This window comes from Zalophus californianus, chromosome 7 (assembly GCF_009762305.2).
Source record: "Zalophus californianus isolate mZalCal1 chromosome 7, mZalCal1.pri.v2, whole genome shotgun sequence".
Lineage (NCBI taxonomy): Eukaryota > Metazoa > Chordata > Mammalia > Carnivora > Otariidae > Zalophus > Zalophus californianus.
This window is the reverse complement of record NC_045601.1, coordinates 130,379,050-130,403,291: the sequence shown is the minus strand read 5'-3', so window position 1 is coordinate 130,403,291 and position 24,242 is coordinate 130,379,050. Positions and strand designations below refer to the sequence as shown.

At 41.7% G+C, this 24,242-nt stretch overlaps 1 protein-coding gene across 5 annotated transcripts in view; it reads left to right on the top strand.

Moving 5' to 3' along the window:
• Positions 1–24,242, top strand: part of MAK (male germ cell associated kinase) — a 59,428-nt gene that overhangs the window by 32,378 nt on the left and 2,808 nt on the right. For 3 of the 5 annotated variants that reach the window (XM_027603179.2, XM_027603178.2, XM_027603177.2), the window contains exons 9-13: positions 1,731–2,042; positions 6,885–7,057; positions 9,931–10,082; positions 16,622–16,753; positions 21,011–21,130. In XM_027603179.2, coding sequence (XP_027458980.1) covers positions 1,731–2,042; positions 6,885–7,057; positions 9,931–10,082; positions 16,622–16,753; positions 21,011–21,130 — 889 coding nt within the window. Of the gene's footprint in view, positions 1–1,730; positions 2,043–6,884; positions 7,058–9,930; positions 10,083–10,208; positions 10,347–16,621; positions 16,754–21,010; positions 21,131–22,768; positions 22,937–24,242 lie in introns of those variants that run through there. The other 2 variants (XR_003521604.2, XM_027603180.1) reach the window with 2 other exon arrangements.

Genomic DNA, 24,242 nt, shown 5'->3' with positions numbered 1-24,242 from the left:
ACTGAGCCACCCAGGCGCCCAAAAGCAAATTCCTTCTTAAAGACTCACCTCTTCTTGAAGGATGGTAACTGATATCTTAAAAAGGAAGAATTGTTACAGATGAAGCCTTGAAATTGCAAATCACATTTATAAAGGTTCTACCTCCAAAATATAGTATATTTTTAATTTAGGAGTATTGACATACTAATTAATAGGACTTAATTAAGAAGTTGAGTGCTTTCTGTGCGTCAGGTAGAGATGTATTTAAATTGCCTGTATTTGTAGAGCTCCACTTAGCAATGTCAGTGTAATTAACACATACGTCGGTTGTGGTAGGGGACATCTCAGAATAAAGATTCTTTCTACCTCTGTTGAAATATACCTCCCTGCCCTTAACCTCTTTCTTGTCTCCTATTTCATCGTCCTGCTTTTTAGTGGAAGCTGGGAGACCGAGTTAGGGAGAGGTGAATTTATAGGATACAGGAGCCATGTACAGAGCTACTTCTGTCCCTCCAAAAACTGCCCTTGCGTACCTGAGAAGTTAACTGTGGGTCAGAGCTGTGCTCACACATCAGTGGGTACTGGCTTAGGGCAGGATGTGCAGGGTAATAGGGCTTGGCTACCTTAAGGTGCCCTCCCAACCTTCCCCCGCCATACCTACAAACCGCAGAACTAGGAACTTTCCTCCGTAATCCACACATATGATTACTGGTAAAGGGATCAGCATCCACAGCTGAGTTGCACAGAAGGCTTCAGGCATTCTCTAGACCAATTTTCATCAACCTTGACACTTGTGACATTTGGATCAGATCGATCATTCTTTGTTGTGAAGACCATCCTGTTATTGTAGGATGTTTAGCAGCATCCCTGGCAACGTGCCTAGATGCCAGTCACACCTCCCACCCCCAGGTTGTGACAATAAAAATGATGTCTCCAGAGGGGACAGACTGCTCCCAGTGGAGAACCACTACTGTAGACTGTGTCACCCGTCAGTCATCAGGGCCCTCCCCTCTACCCCCCCATCTCCACGCAGCAGCAACTGATATAGTTGATATAGTTAACCAAGTTAACTAGTTAACCAGTTATAGTTAACTGATATAGTTAACCAGTGATAATGATAAAAATGATCAGTGATCATTTTTTATTATTTTTATATTTTCTTCCCATAAATATCTTCTCTTTGCTGGTATATTGCTATAACAAGCTCTAACACATATATATTTGTAATCTCCTTTCTTAGAATTTTTTTTACTGCTAATAGGTACGTAGCTATCCTTGGGCTAAGAGTAGCCCTGAATTTTATATGATGTTCAAGTTAATCATTTAAAATGAACTCCATAGAAGGTTTTCTTAACTCATTTCCTAATGGATGGACTCTAAACCATGATCAGTACCTAGCATTTTAGTTTGAATTAATCACATCAAGTTTAGCCAATGTTTATAAGCTAGGTTTTGTTTCCATACAGAATCTTTAAATACAACAGTTGCTTTGCCTGGACATTACACATGAGTTTTACATTCTTCCTATTATGTTGTACCTATTTTTAAAAAGAAATTTATGTCCTAAATCATTATTTCCTGGTTACCTTTTTGAAGGTACCACATAAGGGGAAAACTGGACGCTTTCTAAGTCTTTGAAGCTGATCTAGGCTAGTGCTGTATGCTGAGCCCACTGCTAGTCAGTCGTTTATGTGCAATAAATTTAGGCGCAACCATTTTAATAAGCATTTCTTATTTCCACGCTTTTGTAGGCATTGAAACACCCGTATTTTCAAGTTGGTCAAGTATTAGGCCCTTCCTCACATCATCTGGAATCGAAACAATCTTTAAATAAGCAGGTGCAACCACTAGAATCAAAGCCACCTTTAGGGGATCTAGAATCTAAGCCTCTGCTGGACATAAACGATCAGACGGTCAGACAGCCCCAGTCGAAAAACCGCCACCAGCCACTGCAGTCCATCCAGCCTCCACAGAACACGAGTGTCCAGCCAGCGCCAAAGCAGCTGGGTCAACAGAAAGAGCCACAAACACTGTTTCCAAGTATCGTCAGAAACATGCCAACCGTAAGTAGCCCATAACGGCACTTTAGATGCAATAGTTTGGCTCAGTTCGGATTTTATTCTCTAAGCGTTCCTAAAAATGTGGGGGAAGACATAAAAGATTATTTATGTTACAGTCCCTGCTTCCTTTGGCAGGAGCTTAGCAAGAGATAACCTAAAATTTTAATATGGGTTATAAAAAGAAAAACAGCCAAAATGAATGCAATAAAGTTTGGACGCTACATACTTTCTTTAACAGTTACTTAAATGCAAAAGAACTCAAAGAATTTAATAGAATCTGGGACTCAAGAGAGCTGATCCTAAATCTTAAGGATTTTAATAGTAATTTAATACTGTTTTTAAATACTAATGAACATGAACAGAATGGGTATTTTAAGTATCGGGCATAGTCTAAGACTTTCTCTTCCTACTTTTGTTCAGTTCGGGGAGCTTGTCAGGGGCCATATTAGCTGTCTCCTCAAGATGTATACTCCCAAATGCATTTGCATTGTGGGCATTTTAAGGACTGAGAGATCTCAACGAATACTGTCTAATTCCTTATCCATTCCTGCCATCCTTATATAAGCAAGCCCTGCTCCCAATAGCACTAATCCTATCATACCATACTATTAATTACCTGGTTCTTATGTGTATTGTTTATTATCTGGCTCTTCCTATAGAATGTAGGCTCCGTGAGGTCAGGGATGTTTGTCTGTTTATCAGTACAGGCCCTGAACCCAGAATGGTGCCTGGCACATGGTTGAATTCTCAGTTTATCTGTTGAACAAATGAATTAATAGTTCATACTATATCTAGGAGTCTATATCATCTAGGGGCATTTCTTTATTTTTTTATAAGATTTATTTATTTGAGAGAGAGAGAGAGAGAGCACATGAGCAGGAAGGGCAGAGGGAGAGAGAATCTCGGGTAGATTCCACGCTGAGTGTGGAGCCCAACACAGGCTCAATCCCACAACTGAGAGATCATTACCTGAACCCATACTGAGAGCTGGACACTTAACCAACTGCACCACCCAGGTGTCCCCTCTTTGGGACATTTCTGACTATTCAGAAGTTCTTTCTTATACTGAGCTAAAATCTGGTTTTCTGTAGCTTTTTTTTTTTAAGATTTTATTTACTTATTTGAGAGAGAGAACATGCAAGCATGAGGGAGAGGAAGAGGGAGAAGCAGACTCCCCACTGAGCAGGGAGCCCAATGCGGGGCTCGATCCCAGAACCCTGAGATCATGACCTGAGCTGAAGGCAGACGCTTTACCCACTGAGCCACCCAAGCGCTCCTTCTGTAGCTTTTAATAAAAGTTAATCAATCACTCTTCAAGAAAGGCAGCCATTCAGATATTTGAAAAGAGCCCTTGTATTACCTGTCCTCTTCTCTAGGAGGAACACCCCCAGTTCCCTCGCACTCCACACATGACATCATTCACCAATGACTGAGTAATCCTTGGTTCCTGTGTAGGAAGGAGCCTTGAGTCCCCTGCTTCCCATTTAGAATGAGGCTGCCAGAACTAGAGGCAAACCACGGGCAGGGAGTATAAACCACGGTGAGTCACCTCCAACATTCCAGAACCATATGTGTTCTCATGTCACCAAAGATTACATTTTTGTTTTTTTGTTTTTTTCTTGGAAGGCACATCAAATGTTGACCCATACTGAGAGGAAAGAGAAGAAATGAATATTTATTGAGTATCTACTAAGTGCCATGTACTACGCTAAGGCCTTGTATGCATTCACTAAGTTAAAGTACCCAGTATCCTAGCGCTAAATTTTTAGATAGCTAATAGGTTCCAGAGATGGGATTAAACATTCTGTCAACTAAAATTCCTAAGTCTATTTTTTACAAGTGCTTTTGTTAAATCACATATTCTTTACTTCTTTCTTGTGCATTTGATCTCTAGGATTCAAAAAGTTGCAAGACCTTACTTTTACCTCTCCAGTTTCTAAATTATTTTTGTCTTGTCAGTTTAACCATTCTGCCTAGCATGTCACTAACTATGCATTGGTTTAGCTGTTCATTTGCTTTTTTTCTCCTGTACCTTCATGATGAGCAGAATGGCAATGAGCCCTTGGGCAGGCCACTAGGACCTTCTTGTAGAATGACACTGATCCACTGAGAGTACTCTTGGTCAGACTATTGAACAATGTACTTCATCTGCTCGGGCTGCTATAACAAAATACCAGGGACTGGGTGGCTTTAAGCCAGAAATTTATACATCCCCTAGATGCTGGGGAGTCCAAGATCAGAGTGTTAGCCAATTTGATTCCTAGTGAGGGCCTTCTTCCTGGTTTGTAGAAAGTGCCTCCTCGCTTTGTCCTCACATGGCAGAGAGAGAAAGCAAGCTCTTTGGAGTCTGTTTCATGAGGCACTAAGCCCATCATGAGGGTCTCATCCTCATGACCTCGTCTAATCTCTAGTTACCTCCCAAAGGCCCCTTGTCCAAATACCATCACATTAGACACAGGGTATAAATTTGGGAGGAGGGGCGTACAAATTTCAACATATAAATTTTGGGGGGAAATAAACATTGAGTCCATAACAGTATGGACCCACGTTTATTGTCCTTTCATCACTTCACTTCACTGATAGCATCAAAGACTCTGCCCCCTACTTTGTTGAAGGCCACAGAGACCACATGTATTCATTGTTTGTTTTTATAAAAAATGGTGGCCTATACGATCTACCCACATTTTTTCCCTCGGTGCTCAAACTTTCCCTTTAATAACTGTTTCTAGAATCTTTGCCTTCATCCTATACCAAACGTATTAAAGTGGAGTTTGCAAAAATCCACCTTCTACTTTATACACATTATTTATATTTGCCCTTTTCCCATCTTCTCAGACATAGAAGACTACTTGATATTACTGACATTGCTCAGCAGCATAGAGCATCAGCACCCTAAAAAAAAATTCAGCTGAAACTCAGCTAAATATAACCCTTGGTTAGCTCTACTTATCTGGGATCTTAGATTGTTTTATTCTCCTTGGTCTAGAGTTATTTGTCCCTGGCGAAGAAAACAGCAGTCTGACAGAGGTTGGCAAACACCATTTCTGCCATCAGCTGCCACGAAGGCCCCACGGGCTCCAAGCAATAGTATATCCATTCTTTAAACATCTTCTTGCCCCAAACATAGCTGCGTTTGCCTCCAAATTCCCTGGTTTTCAATTGCCTTTGGATTTTTCAGTTTATGTACCCCCAAACCGCCCCAGATCAATTTGAATAAAACCTCGGTCTGGTCCAGGCCAGGTCTTCTTCCTCATTCCTTATTTTTATCAACAGAGCCACCATCCTGACACAAGCAGGCTGAAACTTTCAAAGTCATCCCTGCCCTTCCTTGTCTGCATCCATTAGGATTACATTCTGTGACTTATGACGGAGACCTGACCACTGAGGTTCAAACAATTAACAGGTTATTTTCTGACGTAACAAGAAGTCAGGTGGTGGGCCAAACCAGGGCTGGTACAGATTGTAGAAGGAACCAGACCGCTTCTGTCTTCCTGTCCTGCCATGCTTAGCGGGCGACTTTCATTCCTGTGGCCACAAGATGGCTGCCACGCCTCTGGGGTGGCTTCTGCGTTCTAGAAGAGGAAAGAGTGAAAGCCACTGGCATGCCAGGGGAGCCCAAAAATAGCTCTCCTGGAAGTCCCTCCAGTAAACTTACACCGACAACTCATTGGCTAGATCGTGTCACACGGCTCCATACAGCCGTGAAGGAGGCTGAGATTTCAGGTGTTTTAAGTAGGCATATTGCTGCACGGCACCAAGTCTATTAGTAAGGAAGACAGGAAGAATGGCTACTGAGTGGACACCTCGCAGTGTGTGCCACACTGTCCTCTGACCTCTGTTCAGGGAGATGCGAAGTCCAGGCCTTCTATTCCTTGTTAAGAGCAAATGTATTCTTTCGTGGGCATTTCAGTATAACTGCAAAGGCCTCCTATATGAAAAGCCTGGCCTTCTAGAATGCTACCTTTATCTTCCCACTTTTTAGCTCAAAGACATCCGGTGTTCTTCACTGCCCACAGGAGAGCTGCAACTCGTTAGACAGACACTGAAGGCCTTCAAACTCCGGCACCAGTCTGTCTTTGCAACCCTGTCCTCCACTACTTCTAGTACCAACCATCTGCTTTGATAAGCTAGGTCTACCCTTTCTTGCTGGAACAAACTCTGGCACTCTTCTTTTTTTCTCTTTTCTTTTTTTTTTTTTTAAGTAGGCTCCATGCCCGGTGTGGAGCCCAACATGAGGCTCAAACTCACAACCCTGAGATCAAGACCTGAGCTGAGCTGAGAGTCAGACATTAACTGACTGAGCCATCCAGGCTCTTTTCTATTAAAAGTCATACTCTGTATATTTCCTCTTCCAAACTCTGGAACAACAACAATAATAGTAATAACAACTGTACCACCTAACCTTAGTAACTCCTGTTACGTGTTAGGCCTTATCCTAAGGACTTTCAAGGTATTTTACTATTAAATTCAGAAACACTAATTAGAGAAATACTGCTTATCTCCATTTAAGGAAGAGGAAACCAAGGCTTTGAGAAGTTAATTCACTTGCCCAAAGAGACACAGTCACACATGACAGTTTTCCAAATTATATATCAGTGAGGTGTCAGTTCTGATCCTCACCCCAACCCAAATCCAGAGATCTTTCCTTCCTCTGAACTCCTATCATATTTTTAACATGTGCTACCTGTTTTTGTTAGTACTTTTCAATGTGTATATATGTATCTTCTTAACTATATGGAAGGCTCCTTGAGAATGGGTACTGTTAGTATCCAACAGAATAGCTTGTGCATAAAAGGCATTCAGCAAACGATTAAGATGATGATGACAACTGATCTTCCACCACAGAAGCCAAATGGCACACTGGGTCATAAAAGTTCAAGGAGGCGTTGGGGTCAGACTGTGTTCAAGTCTGGAGATAGCTCGGAAGAGTTTGAGGACTGTGATCTTGGAGCCTCCCATTCCAAGAAGCCAAGCATGAGTGTATTCAAAGAAAAGAGGAAAAAAGATTCTCCATTTCGGTAAGATTTCACATTCCAGGAAAATATATTTTTATCATGCATGAACTTTATATTACTCATTATACATAAATGACTGAAGGTGTTAAAAGACAATAAGTAGCTTACTATCGTTTTCTTCCACACACCCCAGATCTCTACGCATACCTCTGGGAAGGTAAGGTTCTTGACTTCTCGCAGTAATGATTCTCAGTATTAATGGCTGAGTGTTGTGTGTGTGGGGGGGGGCGGTTCTTGTGAAGTTTTCAGTGTGCCCCACTGAATTATGATCACCATCATTCCCATTTGAAATCCACATGCCTATTTGAAGAAAAGCAAAGCACAATCTACAGAGGTAATGGTTTCCTCTGATGGTGTTCAGATTCACTAATTTGTTTGCTATTCTAAACTTTTTTGATCATTTCCTAAACTTTTTCTGGAAGTTTCATATCTCCAGCAGTCCCTTTTCTTTCATAAGTTAAGTCATCATTAGTGCACTATTCAACTTTGAAGTGAGGGTGGGTTAAATCTTATGAACAAAAGCTTGCAAAAATATTGTCTTCCTTTTTTCTCTTTGGAACAAAAGAAGAGGGAGAAAAATATTGGCAGGAGGCAGGGAATTTTATCTAATAGCTGTCTGGCATTTACTTTGGGACACACATGTCTCTGAAGGTACATGGAAGATTCTGTTAGGAGGACTTAGGCTTGGATAATTCTTAGTCAATAGGTTTCCAGATCCTCAAGTTCCATAGGTACTCTTCCCTAAAGTACACAAACTTGAGAATAAACATGCTTAATCCCCCTCCCACTTTATGCCAGAAAGTCACACTCTCAGCATTTTCAAATCCGGAGTGGCATAAAGGCCTAACAACTTTTGAGATGCCAAACAAAGGGAGAAGTCAGAAGACTGCCACCTTCAGCTCAGAAGGCTTTGCTGTCCTATACATATTTCTCTTAGGGGAAAAAAAAAAAAAAAACCCACATTAGAAATAGGGTATTTTAGCCTGTGCTGGAAAGCACAGGGATTCCGAACCACTAAAGCACCAGAGCCTAATGATGCTTATTCTTTTAAATGTACTAGAATGTTCTGTGAAACTGTGATTTTTTTTCAAAACCTATGGATATATGTTGTACATAATTTTTTGAAGATTCAGTGTTTATGGAATAAAGTGGTTAAAACTTTATCAAGTCATACCATGAAATACTCCAATTATTGTTAATCCTCATATTTCATCTTATCAATTATTTACTGTTTTCTATCTACTATTAAGAAACAAGAAATAAAATGATTTAATTTATGATAAAAAATTATAGATGTTAACTTAAAGATATGTAGAGAGCTATGTAGTTGCTTTTTAAAAAAATAATTCTTCGTATCTGCATTGGTGTACTATGTAGATGACTTGAAACCTTTTTTTTTTAAACCCATTTCATCCTAATTCCAGCTGAATTTTATCATGTGTTTTTAGGTGGAAGAGATTTAAATCAAAGTCTATAGTTAAAATCAAGTTTGTAGTCCATATACTTAAATTCTGGCAAGGGAACAACTGGTAAATGTCTTTAATATCATTTATTCCTTTTCTCCTGAAATTCTTTAGAAAAACTGTATGACAATGAATTCTTAATGTTTATTTCTTCCATTTTTATTTTTTAGTATCTTTAAATGGCTTTATACAATGTAGACATATAATAATTATTATTATTAATATACTCCCATATATTAAGCACCTACCTAAATTTTAATTTATAATCTTCATACTTCAGTAAAAATAGCGTAACAAAGAATACTGAGAGTCAGATAGGTTGGATAAACACGTTGCCTCAAGTCAGGTGAGGCCTAATTCAAAACCATCTAGATCTCTGCCTCTCTTCTGTACCACACTGTTTCTTAAGCAATAGGAGCCCAAATACTTGGTGAACTGAATGCACTCTGCTATTCTCTGCTCAGTTTTGCGGGCAGCCTAGGCTGCCTCGTAAAGAATACAACAGACCAAATACTAAAGTGTAAAACTTTCACTTGGATTGTCTTTTTTTTTTTTAGCAAGCAAAACAAAAGCAAGATATTTATACTTATACTTGTATGCATGACCGGTAGACAGTTACCAAATACCTAGATGGTATCAAGCAAAGGTATGAACAGGATGTAGTCTGTCTTCATCCCATCAAACATACAGCAGTGGAAATAAGACCTTCAAGTCAGTATAACACAAGATCGGAGAGTATTAGGTTCTGCTAATAAAGGAGCTCTAAGGAGCTCAGAGTTCTGCTTATGGGCAGATCACTTTGAGGAGGAGAGCAAAGTCTTTTTGGAATGAGCCATTTTGAAAAGCGGTAGGATTTCGGCAGTTGGTAGGACTACAGTGGGCTGAGGGAGAGGGAAAGAAGCCAGAAATGGGTGGGGCTCTTTCTAACGAAAGGGTCCCACCTGTGTCGAGGACTACCCCAGAGCAGGTGGGGGTGGCAAGAAGTTCAAAGGGCCAACCAAGTCAGTGTCGGTCTCTGAGGGGGTCCCAGACCTTACTGGTCAGACATTACTTTCATAGGTGAATGTGGCTATGATCATCTTCCCTTTCACCGTGTCACCCTCCACTCTTACAAATCCACAACTGTAGCTGTGGCCGGAAAGCTAGAAACATTATACACAGGCAATTTGCTGCTCAGTTATAAAGCTTTCTGTCACATAATGTCTAGTATTAAAAATGATTGTGTGGATGGCCCAATATCTGTTGGGGGAGAAGCTGTCATTTAGCATCCCTATCAGCAAAAGGACTCTGATGGAAACCATTTAAGTGAGCTGACCCTGCCCTTGAAAAGATGAGCAGGGTTGGGTGAGAAAACAGTAGCTGTCATCTTCACATTTTTTCACATTGTAATGCCACCTTCTGTTGACTTTTAAGGCTTCCAGAATCCGTACCCTCAGGCTCCAACCACTCGGCAGCAGGGGAAAACAAGAGCTTACCTGCTGCTTTTTCCCTAAAATCTGATTCTGAACTGTCAACTGCCTCAACAGCCAAACAGTACTACTTGAAGCAATCAAGATACCTTCCAGGTAAGCAGAGAAAATAAAATGTTTGCTGCCAACTAGAGTAGAGGTCAGGCTCAAGTGCCTTGGCATCTTTGCAGGAAGGGCACCCTAAGACAAAAAGCATAATCACGGTGTTCTTTGCTGGCTCAGCCTGGTCAGTACTTGTTCCCAAGGACTTTTCTGAGTCTCCTGCTTCTGTGAAGTCTGCTCAAGAAATGCCTTGTCAAAAATCAAGATCAGAATAGGCTTCCAAAAAATACCACTCTCGCCCACCAAAGCTATGCCTGTAAGTAAGTACGAAATTTTGTTAAAATAATTCTGCACCCCCATTACACCGTTTCATAAAGCGTGAGATTTTACACTGTGTCCTAAATGATCTGGATTATGGTTTTGAAAGATCATGGTGGGTAGAGCATACGAGGCGTTCAAGAGGGGCACGGAGGCTGGTCGAGAGCCCACTGCCTATGTCTGGATAGAGAGGGTAATGGCTTGCTCCATCCAGAGTGGCGAATGTGGAGATAGAAATGGGTAAAATCTCAGTGTATTTCAATAGTGGGAAGATAGGACTTGCTGACAGATCAGCACGGATGATGGTAAAGAACAGAGGAATTAGTGTTGGCTTCTGGGTTTTTGACTTGGCGACGACTGGGGGGGATGGTGGTAATTTTAGCTGAGAAAGGGAAGATTAGGAGAGGGCAGGAGGTGTGGAAGTGGAGAAACGGGAGGTGAGGTTGGGATGCCTAGCAAACATCTGAGTTGATCCATCTAAGACGACTGATGGTAAGGAGTTTATGTTGTGCCTGTAGGCAGCATTTTCTCCTCAAAATCCACTTTAAAAAGTTTAAATTCAATGGGGTCTAAAAGGAAATCAATTTTTAATTGACTGTGTATCTACACAGATATATGATTAGTCCAAAAAGAGGGAGAGATGAAGTTTTTCTTTTGTGGGCATGGTGGCCGTTTACAGCTTTCTGAACACAGTAAACAGGCCCCTGGGTTCACATGAGGAAGTATCCAGAAGCAGGCCGTGGTTTTTATCTCCCAGGAGCTTGTGTGGGAAGGAGGAATAAGGAAAACAAGAGGCAAGGTTGGAACTGGACTGTTAGCAAGAGATTGCTGCACAGCATTTTTCTGTATACCTTTTAGGCAACCATTTAAATTTCAGTTCTAGGTAATCCAGTAGAGACCCACTCCTACTGTCAATAATTGAAAGGAAAAAATGAAATTACTGAAGGGCTTTAGAAATGAACAGGAGAGAAAACAGGAAGCACAGCGGCTGTACAAGTTTAGCCACACATGTTGAAGAAGTTGAAATAACAGGGAGAAGGGAGAACAAAGCCAGGCTTTTGGACTGCACTTCTCTGCTGAGTAGTAAGAAGGAAGATACCGTCCTATCCAAGGTAGACTGACGAGATTGGCATGAAGTTATCCAGGAAGGAGCTAAAACTATAACCCTGAATATCTGGAGATCTGTGGATTCAGTGTTTGTTTTGTTTTAGCCTTTATAGAGGAGGAGACCCAGCTGGTCCTTAGTGGATGAGCAGCATGTCTCCGTGCAGATGGAAGGGCAAGACATTGTGGGCCCCGTGGACAGCATACACATTCATTTGTGGAGGCTGTTGATTCCTTTGTTTTATTCATTCACTCAGTAATACATTTAAGCACTTAATACGTGCCAGGTACTTAATGATCTAGGTATTGAGATACCTATGTAGCACTGAACAAGACACACAAGGTCCCTGCTCTCCAGGAGCTTCCGTTCTAGTGGAGAGAGAAAAGGCAAATTCACAGGTGGTGATGAGTGTTGTGGAAGCAGAGGGACGACCTGGAGTGTGGATGCGGGGGGCGGGGGGCGCTCCCCGAAGCCCTCACCTCTGACCTGATACCAGAAGGATGAGGAGGAGGCAGTCAAGTGGAGAGCTGAGAGAAGAGGTTTTACGCAGAGGGAACGACACTGGCTTGAGAAGTAGATCAACAGGCTGCAGATTTGGAGCTTAAAGGGTTTAGGGGAGAGAAACGAGAGGGGAGGAGGGGGGAAAGCCCGCAGGGTTCAGATGAGGCAGCACCTTGAGGGCAGGGGAAGGAATCTGGGGTTCTTTCCAGGTCTGACGGACGCCTTTGAAGGAAACTCAGGAGGTAAGTGACACATGACACATGCGTGAAAAAGGCTCTGTGTAAAGGATGGATTGCAGCAGGGCAAGGCTAGACGCAGGGAGGCCAGCTGGAAGCGACTGGAGTCCTCCAGGGGAAAGATGATGACCTAGAGGGAGCTGGGCTCTTGAGAGACTTTGGAAGTGGACCTGCTGATATATGTTGGTAGAAGATAAGGGAAAAGCGAGTTGGGAGCTTGAATCCGAGCTGGATGGTGGTGCCGTGCTCTGAGATGAGGAAGACTGAGGAGGAACAGGATTGGGTGGGAAAGAGGTGGCAGTCCTGTGCGTGGGCTGTTGTATTTGAGATGCTTGTGAAACATGTCAGTGTGGAGAGGCCACGCGGGCGGAAGGAGGGAAGAGCCAGGAACGCTGAGGAGGAACCAGGGCCAAGGAGAGCAGATGTAGGAGTCCTCAGCGACTCCCAGACGGTATTTAAGTCCATGGATTGAATATGATCACTTCCAGAGAGATTGTGAGTGGGAACCATGGTAGCGGTAGATGAGGAGAAGCTGAGAAAGAGGAAAGGAAGGAGCCAGGCAGATGAGGGGGAGACCAGGCACAGGTGGTTTCCAGAGGCCAAGAAGGGAGAGTTTACCTGAAAGAGTTTACTGCTGAGCAGTTATAAGAAGGGAGAGAAATGCCTGATAAAATTTGTCAGTGGAGAAGTCCCTGATGACCCTGGGAGTTCAGTTTCAGTCTGGAATGGTGAGGGCGAACTAGGCTGGAGTGGGTTGAAAAGTTAGCGACTGAACAGGCAGACTACTCTTAGGAGACGTGCTGTGAAGAGGAGCTCAGAAACAGAGCCATACTGGAGCTGGCTCAGGGAGCACGTCAGTGGTGGGAATTCTGGGTCTTTGGAGCTCATCCACATGTGGACAGGAATGATCGCTTACAGAGGGAGGGATTAGTCATGCAAGAGGGGAGGGGGATGCCTGAGGGACTGAAGTCCTTAGGAAGGTGAGGAGAGTTGGAATTAAAACGGTAAGAGATGGGGGCACTTTTGAGGAAAGCAGCAAAGACACTTCCCTTGTAATCTCGATCTAGATACCTGTAGGTTTGTAAATATTTGTGTTCATACTATGAGGGAGTTCTGATCTGACTGCAAAAGCAGGGATGTAGCAAAGTTCCCAGAACACAGATTCATGGGGGATACTTTTCCCTGTTAAAAAAAAAAAAAGGCAGCAAATTGATATTTTTTAATCTGTACAAGGGAGCCCTCTGGTGGTGGGAGAGGCAACTGTAAATTTTTGTTAGGCTAAATGGATCCAAGGTACCCTGTTTTCATATTTCTGCTCCCCAATGTGGTTTTCGGGGACATATTTTAGGGTATCTGAGACTGACGTGGTCATTTCCCTTTTAAGAGAGATCTAACAGATTCTGCAAATTACTCTGGGTCAGAAGCATGGCTATAATTGAAACTTAATAAACAGACTCGAAATTAGAATTGCATGAAATCTAAACTTGAGCCTTACTGTTCCCCTGTTGGCATTTTTTGTCTTGAGGATGCCCCTCTAGAGCTGGATGAGATTTGAAACTAGAATTGAGCTCAGTTCAGTCACCTGGACAAATATTTATTGAGCACCTATCATGAGCCGGCAACTACAGAGGGTAGAAACCATAGTAAGAAGTGATCCTTGACGTTTGTGACCCAAAGTTATTTTTATAATTGAGTATCTTTAGGAAGAAAAAAAAGAGAATAGTATCTTTGGGGGGCCCTCTTTTTTTTTTTTTTTACCATAAATCCAAGCATAGAAGGTCTTATTAAACATCAACCTTTAGGATCATGGGAGCTCTAGAAATGTACCATACACTTTCAGGGCAGCATGACATTATACTACAAGAATTGGCAGATCTGTGACACTGGCCTTCAGGCAGAGAGACACAAGAGTCATAGTTATTGACCTGCTACTGACCGGCTGTATACCGGAGCAAGACTTTGAGATTCTGTTTTCTGTTACTTACAATGGGACTGCAGTCCTCTCCCAGCGCACCCTGTAAGCCTTAGGTACTTAAGTATTGCAAGGTAGTTGCAAGTACAGCGTGCGATGCAAGCACAAAGCATCTCTCGGAGGTGCCCTCTGGTCTCACACCCTGCTCCCGGCACCCCGACCCCAGAACGCACGGAGAGCGGCTCCCTCCACAGCACTTTTGAAACCCTGCTCCTTCTCGAGTCCCCTTTAATCACTTCTGTCCTTCCTTCCCCCACCCTGTGTCCTCAATGCCCCATGTCATTTCTACACTTGCCTTTCCTACCATGTTTTCTTTTTTTTTCTGTTTTGTTTTTTAAGATTTTATTTATTTGACAGAGAGAGAGAGACAGCGAGAGAGGGAACACAAGCAGGGGGAGTGGGCGAGGGAGAAGCAGGCTTCCCGCGGAGCAGGGAGCCCGATGCGGGGCTCGATCCCAGGACCCTGGGATCATGACCTGAGCTGAAGGCAGACACTTAACGACTGAGCCACCCAGGCGCCCCTCCTACTGTGTTTTAAATTTCTTCACAGGACACACACATCCCTACGTGATTGGACCCCTACTCCCCTCTCCAGCCTCCTTTTGTGCCAGTCCCTGTTCTTTCTCTGTCCGTGGACTGTCTCCCCGGGGCAGCCCTATCCCGGGGCCCTGGCCTACATGTGGCCTCTTCCAGGAACACACCTTCCACCCCCTCCCGACCCCTAATCAGATTCACAGTTCAGCTTAAAATTACTATTTTTTTAAAGAAAGAGTGGTGGAACTTTAAAAAAAAAAAACTTGCCTCTGTTATTTGCCTGCCCCTCAGCACCAGATTCTTTAAAACAGTTTACACAGCACTCATTACCTATTTATAATTTTTAATGTCTCCCTTCCCATTAGAGTAGATTATAAGAGCCAAAAGAGTAGAAACTAGTCTGCTGTGGTCACCACTTTTTTGTCCAATGCCACCCACACTACCTGGCACGTGATAGGTGCTCAGTAAATATTTGCTAACTGATTTAATCTCCTCTGAGGCAAGGGATGATGGTATAGTCATTTCTACCTCTATCTATCACAGTGTTTGCTATATAGAAGGTGCCCAGTAAACACTTGTAAACTAACATGTAAATGACTTAACAGTCTAGATTGTGTCTATTTCCAAGAAATCTGGAATCTTTAAAAAGACAGAATTAAAGCAATATTTACTTTAAAAAAACTGTTTAGGGATATCACAAGGCTAACTGTATTAACAAAATAATTTAGGTACTCGAGAGCCCATTCTTTGTTGAACTACACTTATGAAAACAGTTCATTTAAGGTGATTTTTAGTTTGTCCCCCTACCTTGCCCTTTCTTTTGGGGGTAAGGGATTTTTTTTTTTTTTTTTTGGTGAAGATTTTTTCATATGAGTTATTCTTTAGTAAGTGCATCTTCTTTATTGTCAGGTAAATTGCCTACTATAGTTCAATTTGTAAATGTTTTATCAGAAACCAAAATCCACAAGGAGCTATATGGCATAAGAAAGGCAAATTATTTACCTGGAGGAGTGTTTCACTAGAGAACTGGTGACCAGTAACCTTGAGGTACAGAACCTGGCTTTTGTCTGGCTTCAAAACAAGGGATATTATTATATGTCTCATAAATGGGAAACTTTGCTAAGGAGTTCACTTTGTGAAAAGCAAGAGCTCATCCCACCTGGAAAGAATTACTAACTTCCTACATTAATGGTAGTCCTCAGTGAGGATTTTCCTTGTATTAGCTTAAGAAAGCACTCCATGTACAACGCAGAGGCTTCGGCTGTGTGATGTCTTTACTGTCCTGTATGTTGCATCCAATTTATTGTCAGTTAAAAGAAAGCAAGTTCAGGAAGTTTTCAAATCTCTTTAAAAATAAGTTAAAACACCACCTTTTGACCACTAGTACCAAAGTTCAAAGTGGACTCCATGTGTCACAGATTTCAGAAAATCATACTTTGTTTAGATTTTCCTGTCTTATATACAAATAAGCTTCACAGATAGATCTTGACATAGGGCATCTACTTCCAAACTCTCAGTTCCCCTGGGTTCTTGGTCACACGTCTGTTTTCCTGGCCACACTAAGTGTTCCTCCAGGGTCTGCCCCAGAGTTCATACTGAAAACAAGTAAATGACAAGGAAATAACTTTTTGAAGAAAATTTGGGTACCACCTCCATTTTTACAAGACATTTAGCAAGAAATGCCCAGTGTTTAACTATTATTACTTGTATGATAGAAACAACTTATGTTTATAAAATACACTGTGAGGATTCCAGGTTACTGGAAGTATTCCAGGTGAAAGCAATTATCTGCTACACTGCAACATAAATTTATTTCCATTCTCCTCCTCCATGTTATTTCTGATCCTCATTTGAATGTATTATATATTTTTCCTTCAAGTTAATGACCACACGCTAACCTCTGAAATGACTGTTTTGCTCTTCTAAGGTGTAAATCCCAAGACTGTGTCCTTGGTAGCCAGTGGAAAGGATATAAACCCATATACATGGAGTAATCAGTTATTTCCTAAGTCATTGGGACCCATGGGGGCAGAACTTGCTTTCAAAAGGAGTAACGCAGGTAAAGCAAAAATACATTTAAAGTATAAATTTACATTGTTTTCCTTCTGCAGATTTTTACTTTTAACTACATTGCAGCTGCCTTCTTCCAACTGAGATAACTTTGGGGGTACACAAAAGTTTTCTAACTGGTACTTGAGCACAGATAATTTTAAGGCAATCAATTTGCCAGATCTCAACTTCCGTATGGATTCTGTCCTAATAAATGCATCTCCCCCCGCCGAGCAATGGGTCTCTGTTCTCCTACTTTACAAAAGAAAAGACAAATTCTGTTTATTGGGTGTGTTTCCTGTTTCCCCAAAATATAAAATTCTCTGGGGTGCCAAAAAGACAGTTTCATATGTTGGGATCAATGTCAAGAAAGTAACTCTGATAATGGGGAACAGATCCTGTTTAAGTCACGTGGTTTCCAGTTCTTAGCCTTCAAAAAATTGAAGGAGAGCCTAATTGAAGTATTAGCTGACAGATAATGAAAACTCATTTTCAAAATCACTGTATGATTTTTGGTCTAGAACTCTGAAAACAGTTCAAAGACTGTTGTGACAAAGCTGTAACAGAACACCTTTTGTTAACCAAGGTTTCTCAGGGCTTCCAGCTCCAAAAAGGAACAAGAGAAAAAGAAATAGAATTGGTGCTGAAATCTGATTTTAGCAATAAGCAGTACTCATTTGTGGATACATGGGCAGCTTGAAAAGGTGCCATCTTTCTCAGTGAGATGAATTTCTCCAAAAAACAATGCCTTTTAATGTTCAGTAATCAAAATTTATAGTACTCATCTGTTTTAATTATATACAATGAATTGTTGTAATTATAACTAACCTAATCTAGAAAAAAAAGTATTTTAACATACTTATGGTTATAAGAAATTTTTTTAAAGGTTTCAACTTATACATACTTTTCAGTGGTCAACTTAAAGACTTTTAAGCCTAAAATTATATTTGGATAAAATTTGGGAGTAGACACGAATGAAAATAAAATTTTAGAGAGAAATGATATTAATGTGAAATTTCCAACTGTTAAAAAGGAATATATTCATGTATTTTGTAAGTCAGTATCGGTAGGCATAAAACCACCATGGTATTTAGATTCCACTGCTTATAGTTAAAGCAGAGATGTAATAGTTTTACTTTTAAATGTCTATAATTACAATATATCACAAATGACAACTTTACAAAGTATAAAACTTACAATGAAAAATTTTACATATCAGTTTAAAGTGTGTGAAGAAGAGTTCTTTTAAAAATATAGATAGATAGATAGATAGATAGATAGATAGATAGATAGATAGATAGATAGATAGATATAGATGGTCTTGGTCCACAAAAAAATCTGAGATCACAGATGTAGCAACTGAGTAGTCTACTGGGGTATTCTGATGTGACACTAACACACTCTGGACATTTTAAGTTTTCCAGATGCTCTGAGGATTCGATTTATCTATTTAATAGTGCTGAGGTATCAAACACTGCAGCACTGTAATTTACTTATTTTTTTCCACTATTTTAAAATAATATTCACTGAACCAGCTGGTTAAGTACAAATGAGTTTAAATGATCACACTACAACTTTGCATCTCGGGGGAATATATAATTGGCTGGCATCAAATGAAAGCTGTGACCACACGTGAGAACAGTTTCTCATGTTAAGGGTTCTTACTGATTTTTTCATGAATCATCTAACCATTGTTTCTCTGCTTTTCCTAAAACATTCTTCTTATTCATTCTTTCTTTCCACTTGCCTTCTCTTCAGAGGAAAGCATAATTAAACCAATTGAAAAACTATCATGCAATGAAAGTTTTCCTGAAAAATTAGAGGACCCACAAGGTAATTTCTGGGCATTCTAGATGAGTACAACTTGTTCTTTGAATATCTTGTCCAATTTTCTTTTCCACATTTGCCCTCAATCCTGTCATACAAGGCCACTATGAAGGCCAACCAAGGTCACCTGCTTTTAGAAGTCAGACCAGGGCTGGGAGATAGAGAAGCATTCCACGACATCAAGAACACCTTTCTTCAGTAGTTGGGATTCTAAGACAAACTTGCTCTCAAAAAGCTCTAGGCTCGTCTTCTTAAGTCAGTATTGACAATTTATATAAATGAAGCAAATCTACTGAGAATAAGAATTAAAAGAATATTTTCTAATTTTGTAATCAGTATTCCTGGAAAACCGTTTTTAAAGTTCTGAAACTCATTTCTTATGTATTAACAATCATTTAAAATTTAACCAGGTTAACAGAGATGATGGATTTCCTAGCGTTTCACTGTTGCTGGTTTAAACAGTACTAACTATTGGTTCCAGCCTAAAAATTCACAGCTCACAAGGCACTTCAAAAATAATAAGCCAAAATAATGCATTTTCTGTGCATTTATCCTTAGCAACTTTCTCCCTGCAGCCTATTAACTGCTCAGCACATGGCTTTTAGAATCTGACATCTCTCCATTCCCCATTCTGTCACTCAGTAACCTTGTGATTGTGGACAAGTCGGTTAGGCTCCCTAAGTCAAGTTTCCCCATCTACAAAATGGAGGACATGATATTTACCAAGGTATTGTTATATAATCATCCCTAGGACTTCTGTCACAGTAAGCACGTAGCGTCTGCTCTGAGGAGGAGGAGAGCTAGAGCAATGTTCTGACGCTGCCATTGAATGTGATCACTGCATGAACTTCCTTTCAAAAATCTTTTGACGTAAAGGGCTGATTAGTGATTTAGAAATGGGTACTCGGAGCTAAAAGAAAGGTCAAATTAGGCAGCTGTGCTTATGCAGAATTCGATAGTGTTAAAAACTGTACCAACTGATGTGTTCACTGTATAAAGTCTCACTTCTGTGATGACACTGCTGTTTGACATTTGTTGGTTCAAGAGCACACACTTACTGGGAGCCTTCTGTGCACAGCGCTGTGACAGACATCAGGGACAAGAAGTTCAGAGGCCAGACTTGTGAACCAGTAACACTGTAAGAACTGCTTCAGTCACAGCTGCCAAACAAGCAGTTCTTCGAAACCACCCTCATGATCAGAGCCCTGTTCCAACTCCTTGCTGACTAACGTGTCTCCTTTCCTGCACAGCGAGGCTCCTTGAAAGAAATTATATTCCTTTTCCTATTTCCAGTTTGCTCCTCAATGCACTGTGCTCTGTCCTCAGCTGGCCTCAGGCCACAGAAACCGCTCCTGCCAGGTCCTGCCAGGATCTCGTGGCTAGATCCCACAGCCATGCTAATCCCATCAGATCTCTGCCTCCTTTGGTTTTCCTTCTTTCTTCACACACTGTGTTCTCCTGGATGTTCAGACCCTGCTCCTGTCATCTACCCTCTCTATTCCCTCTCCTCCATGGGGTCCTTTTCTTCCTTCCCTGAATGCTGGTGTTCCCTGGGCCTCTGTTCTGGATCTTTGCGCACCCCACCATCTCTCTGAGCTGGCTCCTCCAAGCCCCTAGCCCCATAACCGCCATACCTTGCTAATTCCCTATCTCCAGGCCGGCTCTACCACTACAACTCCAATATCCCACAGGTACCATGTCTTTCCAACAAACCAGTTGCTGTTCTTAGTCACCTAAGATACAAACTGAGGAGTTTATATTCCTCTTTCCCTACCACTCCTACCCCATACACCCACTCAGTTCTCTTCTCCATTACCTCCGTGACTCCCTTAGTTCAGACTCTCATACTCTCTTTTCAGCTCTAGCAATGACCTCCCGTCTTCTGCCTTTAGATTTTCCCCCTTTAGCCCATCACTCTAGTGTCCGCAGGTTGATCATTCACTAACAGTGAATGAGGATGAGGATGATGAGAGCTGACATTTACTGAACACCAGAGTCTATGCTAAGTACTTGCATGCATTCCATTAAATCTCTACAGCAACCCCATGAGAACAGGTGCAGTTACTATAGTGATTTTACAGAATGAAGAAAAGCACACAGAGCACTGCAGGGATGGGGGCTTCCTGGCAGGGAACACACTTAGGTTAAGAGTGGGAGTCATAAAGAAAACCTGGCATGTTCAGGGCAAACAGCTTTAGGTTCACGTTCTAGCTTGGTCACTTACCGTTTCTAAGAGCCACAAGGTGTGGATAAAACAGGCATCTAAAAGGGTTGTTATATGGCCTGAACAGGATTATCCATAAAGCTATAATACAGCACTTGAAATAGAGTCGATACTCGAAAAACAGAATCTAGAATTAGGAGGGGTGTAGTATTTGTTACTCTGTGGTGCTTTAAAATATTCACCTTCTGACTATGCAACTTTATGATACCTCACTAGGAAATCTTGGAAGTTATGCTACTTACAACCAGTCAGGATATATTCCTTCCTTTCTCAAAAAAGAAGTGGGGTCAGCTGGCCAGAGGATACACTTCGCGCCGCTCGGTGCAACCACCTCAGGTAAGGACTATAGTTTTTGAGATTTCTGATCGGAAAGGAGCTCTTTCTAAGTTACACCATCACTTTCCCCAAGTGAAGACTTTTAAATTAGTCTCACCTTATTAACACAGTTCTAATCATTTTTGGCAAAATGTCCTTTCTTCTTCTGAAGATATGGTTTGAGGGTCTGTCGTAAGAGCTACCTCCAGTTAAGTGGTTCCTCTCTGCCAGGCACGTGTTACGCCGTTTAATCTTCACAGGACTGGATAAGGTAGCCCTTCTACGGAGGAGGAAACGGACATGAAGTGGTTTAGTTAGGGTCACACAGCTGGTAAATGGTGTGGCTGGGAGAGCAACCGTGTCTGTGTAATTCCAAGGACCATGCCGTGCTAGCCAGCAAGATGGAAGATGGCATTCTTCAGAGCTTCCCACCTAGCACAGAGGGCAAGGTTAATAAATGCTGAGACACTGTCCATGTGCCATTTCACAGGCAGTCCCTCTGCAGTTCCCTTGCATTGAACTGAATGGTGGTGGGACTTCCAAACACCCTGCGCTTGCTTTGCAACAGTAGTAGGTGTGAAGGGCTGATTCCTCCGCCCTCCAGCGATGACCAGTCAGGGTGCTTCCTCTGCGGTTGGTGGCATGACAGCCATGTTCAGGGATGTGCTCTTGAAAATCAGGGTCATGATTCTGTACTTGAGCTTGACTAGATCTGGCTATGAACGTTCTAGAAATTATTCTAATCTAGAGGTCCTCATGAAAGCACCTAAAATTAAAGGCTAAGGCAGCTAGAAGTTTGGTAAGATACAAAGCTGTAGTGTAATATCAAAGTTCATTCGAAAAGTAATCTTGCAACATGTCCTAGCCAGGAGGCCAACTTAAAACTCCTGATCTGAGCTGCCAGTTTTTAAAGTTCACACTGTTGGAGCTAAAACTGTAAAAAGCACTGGACTTCTATAATTTACGATCTCTTACCACAGAGTAGAACTGGTAAGTAGTACTCAGTTACCTTATCTGTGAAAAGAATTGCTTCCTTATTCCTCTGCTGAAACAAAATATATAAGTGAACACTTGATATACAGCAATGATTTTTTTTTTTTTAAGCCTTGGGTATTTTAATCCAGCCTTACAGTAAGTCACCAGCCATGGCTCAGGAGCAATTTTTAAAATAAAAGTGGAAAATCATAATGTTTCAAATTATTTTGTTATCTGAGTACCTGCTCTGACAAAGTTAAAGTGGGTATTTTTAAAACTATTTTTGTAAGATATTGAAGACCTTTACATATTAAGTATTCTGTCAGATTAGCATGCATAGTCCTGTTTACATTTTTTTGGTAAATGCTTTCTCATAACTTTTCATCTCTTCATTTACCCTGCTCATCAGATTTTCCAACAGATGGTGATAGGAGGAAAGGTAAAAAAAAGAAGTAAATATTAATCATTCTCAAGTCAATGCAAATCCTTAGGAAAACACTGTTCTGTAAGAGATGTGTCTTCCAGGACTCCCACTTGTGTGGCAGTTTCCCACAAGAAAATAAAACCAGGTCACTACCGTATTTACTCAACTATCTCCCCTTCTCTTGTAGCCTGCCTCCCTCTCTGCCCCTCCTTGTCCTTACCCTTACATTTTGAGAAAAAAATCAAATTTATTTCTTCCAGCTTTCCCATGTAATCTCTCATCCCAGACTTCCTAACACCTCCTTCTCCCCTTGCTCTGATGGTAACAAGGACTTTGAGGAGGGACTTCTCTCCTAGACAGCCACCCTTTACAAGGGCAGGGAGGGCCCTGATCTCAGCGCGCTACATTCATGAGCTCGACTACAGAAGGTACTATTATCATCTCTGTTTTACAGAGGTTTTATTTCTTGCTAAAAGTGACACAGTGGTGGCACTGATTAAATTCTTAACCAAAGGCAAACATCTTTCCTTTAGCAAACATTTTCTACAAGAAGTTAAATGCCCCCGATAGGACACATGTGGCTCTTAAAATAAATGCACAGCAAATCTTAGAGGGCTATCCGCCCCATGGTCAGGAAGTCGGGGGCCTGGTCTGGCTTGGACACAAAAGCATTTCTTGCCCTGCCACAAGATCTCAGCTTCTTTGTCGGCTACTAAGTTCTTCACCAACGGTGCTTGAAACCGAAAACTATTATCTCTCAGACAGGAATCCTAAATGTCAGCACTATACCCTTCTTGGCAAAATGATTCCCTCTTCAAAGAAGGTTTTAAAAGTATTTGCCTGGACAAGGTTTCCCTCAAATGTATTTAGGACTTGACGGATCTATGTCATGACCTGGAGAAAAGCTATTACTCCCCAAATCCCTCATTTTGTACCCCAAGGGCCTCACCCTATTAGCTGAAGGGGTTCTCTGCATCCCCAGGGCTTATGGCCTCTCCCACCTCCCCCCCTCTCACCCTCCCACATGAGCTCTCCTCCGCCAGGTACCATTCTGGCCTGCAGACCTCAGGTGCGGGTTCACAAATTTTTTTTTTTTAACTTGTTTTTTTTTTTTTTTTAAGATTTTATTTATTTATTCATGAGAGACAGAGAGAGAGAGAGAGAGAGAGAAGCAGAGGGAGAAGCAGGCTCCCAAGGAGCCCGATGCGGGATTCGATCCCAGGACCCTGGGATCATGACCTGAGCCGAAGGCAGACGCTTAACCATCTGAGCCACCCAGGCGCCCCGCGGGTTCACAAATTTAACACGCTGGTGCTTTTCTACACTCCCGTGGGTTAGAACTAAAGGGCCATTCCTGGAAAACTTGGTTAGCGGTTTAACCAGTTTTTCCTTAACAGTTAAGGGCTGACTGGCTCTTCTGAACACTCTGTCCCTGCCTCATTAGGTAGCTTTTTATTGGCTTTAACCTGGAGAATTGTAAACCTGGTAAAAGTGAAAGCACAGGACAGGGTGACTGTCCCCAGGGCAGTTCCTCACTTAATGCTATGTTCCCATTAAGCTGAGGTCAGCAGCACACTGGACCCACACTGCTCCTATAATTTCCCCTCCGCTCCCAGTTTTACAGAGAAATTATATATATAAAAAACAACAACAACAAAAAACCCAGGGAAACCACACAAGTGAATACAGTATAGTGCTAGGTGTACAAAATGGTTAGACTCATTTCAAAATTGA